The sequence below is a fragment of the Pavona decussata genome, unplaced genomic scaffold (genome assembly GCF_977016875.1).
Source record: "Pavona decussata unplaced genomic scaffold, jaPavDecu1.1 SCAFFOLD_26, whole genome shotgun sequence".
NCBI classification, from domain to species: Eukaryota; Metazoa; Cnidaria; class Anthozoa; order Scleractinia; family Agariciidae; genus Pavona; species Pavona decussata.
Window position 1 is genome coordinate 835,332 of NW_028145449.1, and position 9,669 is coordinate 845,000.

Here is a 9,669-nt window from a genome sequence, read left to right on the forward strand (position 1 = left end):
TTATGAACTTAAGTTGAAGCAATGGGTTTTATCAGAAAACAACCGACAAAAATTATGAAACAATCGGATGAGTTCTTTGCAACTTTAGTTATTTCTTTCCAAAGACTATAATGCAACAGACGATCCATGTCCTGAAGCCCATAATATGATAACTTTGTGTATAAAAATATTGATATACAGTTAATATGCAGCACGGAGAGTCGATGAACGCTGGTCACAAAATATAACAAACCAGCATGGTGGGCTAAAACAAATTATCACTTCATAACTAAAACGGAAGTTCAATTAGCAGTTCAGGGAACAACGATTTCATGTACTACTCTTATAAACCTTGCAAAATCATGTTACTGTGATAAGAATTATGTTCATATTTCTTTGATCATAATGAAGCAAGTTGTTGACCCACGCAAGCTGAAAATAATTGTCGTCTTCCTTTAATTTATATTCATACCAAAAAAGTATTGAAAAACAATTTAAACACAGAAGTCATTATATATTTCTAATTTTTAATTGGAGTTTTATGCCGCCGGCTAATTACAAAAGGCTACGAAATTTTATAATTTGACAAGCAACACAAGTTTTCAAGTTAGCGCATGCTCTGAAACGCCTCATAAGTTTATCCCTATTACAGGTGTTTTCACTCTGTCACCAACCTTGTTTCTGTCCTTTTTTTCTTTGCGACTGTGCAAAGGCCCTGGTAACCAGGCTACCTTGCCAATACATTGCATTCAGCTATATGTAGTTAAACGAGACATGGATCTAGCCTGCATTGGGCCACATTTCTTTTTTCCGTGAAAACTGACACTTAAGCAATTGTATTTATTTATTGTTTCTTTCCCTCGCTTTGTCTACATTTGTCGTATGTCAGTGTCCAATTAAGATATTGAAAACAAATTATAGAAAAACATCATCAAACAGAAATAACTAACCACGCCCCCTTAATGTCAACTGTCAACTGCGAGATATGCTTATGTCGGCAAAGGCAAAGTAAATAACACATTCATATTTTTCACTGGGAGTTTTGAAAAGCCAGTTGATTAAAAGAAATATGGTACCAACATGACTAGCAACACAATTATACGGGCGAGCGCGTGCTCTCAAGCAAGTGTTTTAACAGTCGTTAATGCATACAATAAATAAATAAATAAATAAATAAATAAATAAATAAATAAAAAGATAAATAAACGTCTTCTTATCATTCAAGTTTGAAAATCTCCCGTTTTATCATGGAAATAAATCCTATTTGATCCTAAGCTGACATTCGCTTCCTGTCAATCTACCTATACATTTATAGATCTTTCAAAGTTTGATTAAAACTCTGGAAAGTTCTTCTTGTATTATTTTTGCCAATTTGAATTTTTCGCATAAATTGCTGCATGAAGAGCGACTGTAATTTTACCGCTAGTGATCAAGCACGTAAACAGTTGTGGCATACGAAATATGATCACGTCTTGAAGCAATTTGGCTGCTTAGTAACGCATACGCATGCCCTAAGCAAGATCTGATTATGGTGTTTTTTCTTTTCAATTTTCTTTTCCGTTTTTTGTTTTCTCCTGTTTTACTCATTTTTCGTTCGCTACGTTTACATTTGCTGCAGAACAAACGAAATGTAGACTGAACTGAGTAAAATTTAAAGAAAAGAAATCATCAAGCAATTTTTTCATAACTAGTTTAATGTCACAAACAACTAGCCAATGACTGTTAACTGTCAAGCTTTTTTTTAACACTCGTTAAATTAAAGTAGAAATGCCGTTTTTTCCTCTAATAAATAAAAGATGGAAATGCTTTGACAAAACAAGAACGAAAACCTCAATTTTAATTCATTAAAATTTAAATCCTGTCTTCATCCCTGGACTGTAGAATGATGTACTAACTTTGCTGTCTCGAATTTTGGGAATTAGCTGATAGCCAATCTTGCATGGATTTTTTCTTGTGGTTGGCTTAGTAGAACACTTCTCAACCTTCTCTCGACTTCCTTCGTCAAAGTAGCTCGTTTGTTTGGATGACACATGCAGTTGATAGCTGTAGAAAGTTTTCCCTTTTCACTAACTAAGTTATAACGATTTCAGACGAATACAATTGTTGATCTTACCATCTATTTAAAAAACAGCATTTTATACTATTATACAGAGCTCACAAAGTGCAATTGAAAAAGCGCGGTACTTCAGCTTTATATTTTACTTTCCTTCAATAGAAGCATTAAATGGTAAGACATTATTGTAACAATTAACTTGATCAACACAAAAGTCCCCTGAGTGTGTCCTTTACTGCTTGTCTCACTTCTCTGATCTTCCAACAGTAAAGAATCGGGTTCAATGACGAGTTAAGGTAAAGCAAAGTATATGAAAAAAAAGTAGCAACTATATTGTCTGACATAATTCCTCTTTGAAGGCGCAAAACTTCCACGATAGTAAATGGCAGATAACAAACAACTAATGCTAACTGCACCCAAAGTGCGCTGGAGACTGTTTTTTTGTAACGCGCTATGTTCAATTGAACTATTTGGCTTGGTTGTCCTTGATGAACGTTACCTTGTGCTTGAATCTGGTTATGACGGAGAGTAAGGAAAATTTTCGTGTAAAAGAAGATTGCCGTGACTACAGAAAGTGCTACAACAACGCAGACATACCACGAGGCTATAGGTTGATTCAAATACCACATTGTCGCGCCGGTAGTTGAGAGAATCCAAAACACAACTACAATGCGATGTATTCGCTTTAAAGTCACAACTAGTCTGTATCTGAGTCCTAATAACAGGGCGAGAAGCCTGTCCACGCTTATGGCGGTCAGTGTAAACAAGGATACACCACACAAAATATGGCCTGTGATACTGAAAACAGCAAATATGTAGGGGCAAAAATTCCATCGTTCTTTCAGGGTAGATATAAGATAAGTAACAAAAAGAGGTTCTACAATGAGACCAACACAAAGATCAGTTGTCGCTAAGTTGCGGAACAAGAGTTTGGACGGCGCATGAAGTGAAGTCTCCTTGTGAAGAGCAACTAGGATCAGAGCATTTCCCAGAAATGCTGTAATGGCCACAATACCATTAAGTGCTAAAAGGACTATAAAATGGTTGTGGACTCCTTTGGTAAATTCTGCTGAACACGCCAGCTCTTCAATTGAGGCTTGGTTTGGATCTCCAGTTATGTTCGTTAACGCCATGTTACTCTCGGGCAAAACGAGCTAACCTGTATCGTCGCTTTGCCTAAGTCTTTATAGAGACTGAGCTCATTAAACTTTAATCTGTCTTATGAATTTTTGTTATTATGAAGCACCTGGTTTTTTCGGAAAAGAAGCTAAGTAGAAATTTGAAAAATAAGGAAAAGATCATTGAAAATGTATTAATTAAAAAAAAAAAAAAACAGTTTAGTAGAAAAATCTATTTCTTGTAAGTCCGTATACCACGGAACCATAAGGTACCTAACGCCAGAAGAGCATTCATTCATTGTAGCTAGATATCAGTTTCTATAAACGGTAATTAACAGGAAGATGCGGGAAGATAACACAACATGAGAGTTGTTTCAACCACATTATCACTCTTAAATAATTGAAGAGGAAGTTCCAATTTGCAGTTCAGCGAATAATGTTTTATCTACTGTCGCACCTGTGCAAGCTAATTTCAAATTGTGCTCCCAAGGAATAAACTACCTTTTTTTTTTTTTATCATGGTATGGTTATCAGAGCTACACAAACATAAAATAAGAGAACATAAAATTTGTATGCATTCGACATAGAAGACGAGTGTTAAACCTTTCTGATGATGTAAACGATCCCAGTATAAACTTGACAACAGAAAAGCACAATTAACCTGGCACATAAACAATCACTCTGCTTTTGATGTTTGCGTCTTAAAATTGCCATTCTCTAACATTTAATTAAGTATGACGGCAAATGCCGACTCAACAACATATTATGCAAATGTCATTTGACTGATAAACGTTTTTCAATATTGCGATTCCACTACTGTTATGATATTTACCTCCACGAAGGCTTAACGGAAACGTCCAATGTACTGTGCAGTTATAACATTATTTATTTACCTATACACTCTTGTTTCTTGCAATTTATATTATTATAAAACTGAAAATTGCTGTTAATAAAGGTTGAATATCGCTGCTTTTTCTTTAATTTTTTGTGGGCTGTGTTTGTGTTAAATTCGGTTCATTTTTTGTATCTTAATTTATTTTCGGTAATATCACTCTCTGACTTCTCTTTTGCTCATTTGTTTACATTTGCCGTACATCAACAGACATATTAGGGACCTAACGAAAACACGACGGCGACGATAACGGCGACGCTAAAAAGCGAAATGTTTCATGAGCGAAACAAAAGCTCCGCACGTGCGTTAAAAAGTTAGAACATTCCTTTGACGTCTTCTGCAAGAGTATGCTGTCGCCATGTTACGTCAGTGATCGGGAAAAAAGTTTAAGCTATGGCGTAGTTGACGACTAAAGTCGATTAACTTTGTCAAATTTTGTTGAATCCGTGTTATGAACCTTAGTTGAAGTAATGGGTTTTATCAGAAAACAACTGAAATAAAAAATTATGAATTATTCGGATGAGTTCTTTGCAACTTTATCTATTTCCAAAGACTATAATTCAACAGACAATCCATGTCCTTTTAAAAGTCCATAATATGATAACTTAATGCATGAAAATATTGATATACAGTTAATATGCAGCACGGAGAGTCGAGAAAACGCTGGTCACAAAATATAACAAACCAACATGGTGGGCTCAAACAAATTATCACTTCATATCTAAAAGAGAAGTTAATTTCCAGTTCAGGGAACAACGTTTTCATATACTACTCATATAATCATAGCAAAATCATGTTACTGTGACAAACATTATGATCATACTTCTTTGACTGAAGCAGGCTCTGCACCCACGGAAGCTGAAATTAATTGTCGTCTTCCTTTAATTCATATTCATCCCAAGAAATTATTGAAGACAACTTTTAAAGACAGAAGTCATTATATATTTCATATTTTTAATTGGAGTTTTATGCCGCCAGATAATTACAAAAGGCTACGAAATTATATAATTTGACAAACAACACAAGTTTTCAGGTGAGCACATGCTCTTAAGCGCCTCATAAGTTTTTTCCCTATTAAAGGTGTTTTCACTCTGTCACCAACCTTGTTCCCAGTCCTTTTTTTCGTTTCGACCGTGCAAAGGCCCTGGTAACCAGGCTACCTTGCCAATACATTGCATTCGGCTATATGTAGTTAAACATGACAATTTGGGCCGCATTTCCTTTTTCCGTGAAAACTGACACTTAGGCAATTGTATTTATTTAGTTATTGTTTCTTTTCCCCGCTTTTTTTACATTTGTCGTATGTCAGTGTCAACCAAGATATTGAAAACAAATTCTAGAAAAACATAATCAAACAGAAATAACTAACCACGCCCCCTGAATGTCAACTGTCAACTGTGAGATATGCTTATTGCGGCAAAGACAAATTAATTAACACATTCATATTTTTCACTGAGAGTTTTGAAATTAAAAGCCAGTTAATTAAAGAAAATGTGGTACAAACATGACTAGTAACGCAATTATTTGTGTGAGCGCGTGCTCTCTAGCAAAAGTTGAAACAGTCCTTAACGCATGCAAAAAATAAATAACTAAACGCTTTGACGTCTTCGTATCATTCGAGCCTGAAAATATCCTTTTGTATCATTGAAATTGGTGCTATTTGATCCTTAGCTGTACATTCTCTTGTTTTGAATCTACCTCTACATTTATAGATCTTTCAAAGTTTGATTAAAAGTCTGGAAAATTCTTGTTGATTTGCTTTTGTTAGTTTGATTTATTCATATCAACTGGTGCATGAAGAGCTACTGTAGTTTCACCGCTGGTGATCGAGCACGTGAACAGTTATAGCATACAAAATATGATCGCGTGTTGAAGTAATTTGGTTGCTAAGTAACGCTTACGCATGCCCTAAACAGGACCTGATTATGGTGCTTTTTCTTTTTAATTTTCTTTTCCAGTTTTGGTTTTGTCCTGTTTTACTCAATTTAAGTTCGCTCCGTTTACATTTGCAGCAAATCAAACGGAATGTAGGCTGAACTGAATAAATTTAAAGAAAAGAAATCATTAAGCAATTTTATTCACAACTAGTTTAATGCCACAAACAACTAGCTAATGACTGTTAACTGTTAAGCTTTTGTTTTACCCTCGTAAAATTAAAATAGAAATGCCTTGTTTCCTCTAATAATTTGGAGATGGATTAGCTTTGACAAAGCAAAAACGAAAACCTCACAATTTTAATTCATTAAAGGTTAAATTCTGTCTGCATCCCTGGACTGTAGAATGGTGCACTAACTTTGATGTCTCGAATTTTGGGAACTAGCTGATAGCCAACCTTGCTTGGATTTGTTTTTATGGTTGGCTTAGTTGAACACTTCTCAACCTTCTGTGGACTTCCTTCTCCAAAGTAGCTCGTTTGTTTAGATGAAACCTACAATTGATACCTGTAGATAGTTTTCTCCTTCCACACGTTGAGTTATATCGATTTTAGACGAACACAATTGTTTATCTTACCGTCTATTTAAAAAACTAGCATTTTACTATTATACAAAAATTCACAGAGTAGAACTTAAAAAGCGCGAAACTTTAGCTTTATATTTTACAATGCTTCAATAGAAGCATGAAATGGTAAGACATAATTGTAAGAATGAACTTGATCAACAAAAAAGTCAACTGAGTGTGTCCTTTACTGCTTGTCTTACTTCTCTGATCTTCCAACAGTAAATAATCGGGTTCAATGACGAGTTAAGGAAAACCAAAATTCTTGAATAAAGCCAAGCGACGAAAATGTCTGAAGTAACTCCTCACTGAAGGCGCAAACGCTCCATGATAGCAAATTGCAGATAACAAACAACTAACGCTAACTGCACCCAAAGTGCGCTGGACACTGTTCTTTTGTAACACGCTATGTTTAATTGAACTGTTTGGCTTGGTTGTCCTTGATCAACGTTACCTGGTGCGTGAATCTGGTTATGACGAAGAGTAAGGAAAATTTTCGTGTAAGAGAAGATTGACGTGACTGCACATAGTGCTACAACAATGCAGACACACAACGAGTGTATACGGTGATTCCAAAGTAGCATTGTTCCTGTTCGTAAAGGTTGAGTCAGGTAGCTCGTTTGTTTGGATGACACATGCAATTCATAGCTCTAGATAGTTTTCCACTTCCACTCGCTAAGTTATAAAGATTTTAGACGAACACAATTGTTTATCTTACCGTCTATTTAAAATAACAGCATTTTACTATTATACAAAACACACAGAGTACAATTGAAAAAGCACGGTACTTCAGCTTTATATTTTACCATGCTTCAATAGAAGCATTAAACAGTAAAACATTATTTTAAGAATTAACTCGATCAACACCAAAGTCCACTGAGTGTGTCCTTTACTGCTTGTCTTACTTCTCTGATATACCAACAGTAAAGAATCGGGTTCAATGACGAGTTAAGGTAAACCAAAGTTCCTGAATAAAGAAAAGCGACCATAATGTCTAACGTAACTCCTCTTTGAAGACGCAAAAAGTCCACGAAAGCAAATGGCAGATAACAAACAACTAACGCTAACTGCACCCAAAGTGCGCTGGTCACTGTTTTTTTGTAACGCGCTATGATGTTCAGTTGAACTGTTTGGCTTGGTTGTCCTTGATGAATGTTACCTTGTGCGTGAATCTGGTTATGACGGAGAGTAAGGAAAATTTTCGTGTAAGAGAAGATTGACGTGACTACACAAAGTGCTACAACAACGCAGACATACCACGATTTTATACGTTCATTCCAAAGTGTTATTGTCGCTCCGGCAGTGGAGACAACCCAAAACACAACTACAATGCGATATATTCGCTTTAAAGTTACAACTTGTCTGTACCTGAGTCCTAATAACAGGGCGAGGAGCCTGTCCACGCTTATTGCAGTCAGTGTAAACAAAGACACAACACACAAAATATGGCTTGTGATACTGAAAACAGCAAATACGTAGGGGCACATATTCCATGGTTCGTTCAGGGTAGATAAACGATAAGTAACAAAAAAAGGTTCTACAATGAGACCAACACAAAGATCAGTTGTCGCTAAGTTACGGAACAAAAGTTTGGACGGCGCATGAAGTGAAGTCTCCTTGTGAAGGGCAACGAGGATCAGAGTATTCCCCAGAAATGCGGTGATGGCCACAATACCATTAAGTACTAACAGGACCATAAAATGGTTGTGGACTCCTTTGGTGAATTCTGTTGAACATGCCAGCTCCTCGATGGAGGTTTGCTTTGGATCTCCAGTTATGTTAGTTAGCGCCATGTTACTGTCGGGCAAAAAGAGCTAACCTGTATCGTCGCTTTGCCTAAGTCTTTATAGAGACTGAGCCTATTAAACTTTAATCTGTCTTATGAATTTTTGTCAGTATGAAGCACCTGATTTTTTCGGAATGGAAGCTAAGTAGAAATTTGAACAATAAGAAAGCGATCATTGAAAATGAATTAATTAAAAAAAAAAAGGCGCACAGCTAAGTAGAAAAATCTATTTATTGTAAGTCCGTATACCACGGAACCATAAGGTACCTAACGCCAGAAGAGTATTCATTCATTGTAGATATGTTTCTATAAACGGCAATTAACAGGAAGATGCGGGAAGACAACACAACAGGAGAGTTGTTTAAGCCACATTATCACTCTTAAATAATTAAAGAGGAACATCAATTTGCAGTTCAACGAATAATGTTTTGTCTACTGTCCCACCTGTGCAAGCTAATTTCAAATTCTGCTCCAAAGGAATAAACTACCTTTCCGGCTTTTTTTAACATAGTATGGTTATCAGAGCTACACAAACATGAAATAAGAGAACATAAAATTTGTATGCATTCGACATAGAAGACGAATGTTAAACCTTTCTGAAAATGTAAACGATCCCAGTATAAACTTGACAACAGAAAAGCACAATTGGCCTGCCACATAAACAATCACTCTGCTTTTGATCTTTGCGTCTTAAAATTGCCATTCTCTAACATTTAATTAAGTATGACGGCAAATGCCGACTCAATAACATATTATGCAAATGTCATTTGACTGATAAACGTTTTTCAATTTTGCAATTATTAAGCTGTCGAAATATGACAGCGTTCTGGGCGAGCTAATCCTCTACTGTTGTGATATTTACCTCCACGAAGGCTTAACGGAAACGTCCAATGACATTTTTTATTTACATATACACTCTTGTTTCTTGCAATTTATATTATTATAAAACTGAAAATTGCTGTTAATAAAGGTTGAGTAAGGCTGCTTTTTCTTTAATTTTTTGTGGGCTGTGTTTCCGTTAAATTCGGTTTCTTTTTTTGCGTCTTAATTCATTTTTGGGAATCTCACTCTCTGACTTATCTTTTGTTCATTTGTTTACATTTGCCGTACATCAACAGCCTTACAAAAACACGACGGCGACGATAACGAAGATGTTATAGAGCAAAATGTTTCATGAGCGAAACAAAAGCTCCGCACGTGCGTTAAAAAGTTAGAACATTCCTTCGACGTCTTCTGCAAGAGTATGCTGTCGCCATGTTACGGCAGTGCTCGGGAAAAAAGCTTAAACTATGGGGTAGTTTACTGACGACTAAGGTCAATTAACTTTGTCAAATTTTGCTGAATG

At 35.8% G+C, this 9,669-nt stretch overlaps 2 protein-coding genes across 2 annotated transcripts in view; both read right to left on the reverse strand.

The window, feature by feature from the left end:
• LOC146485390 (melanocortin receptor 4-like) overlaps positions 1-9,669 on the reverse strand; it is a 62,824-nt gene that overhangs the window by 23,285 nt on the left and 29,870 nt on the right. The window lies entirely within an intron of this gene.
• LOC146485393 (trace amine-associated receptor 9-like) lies at positions 2,236-3,432 on the reverse strand. Its single transcript, XM_085103270.1, has one exon. It carries the CDS (start codon positions 3,163-3,165, stop codon positions 2,236-2,238), a length of 930 nt encoding a protein of 309 aa, XP_084959396.1. The 5' UTR covers positions 3,166-3,432.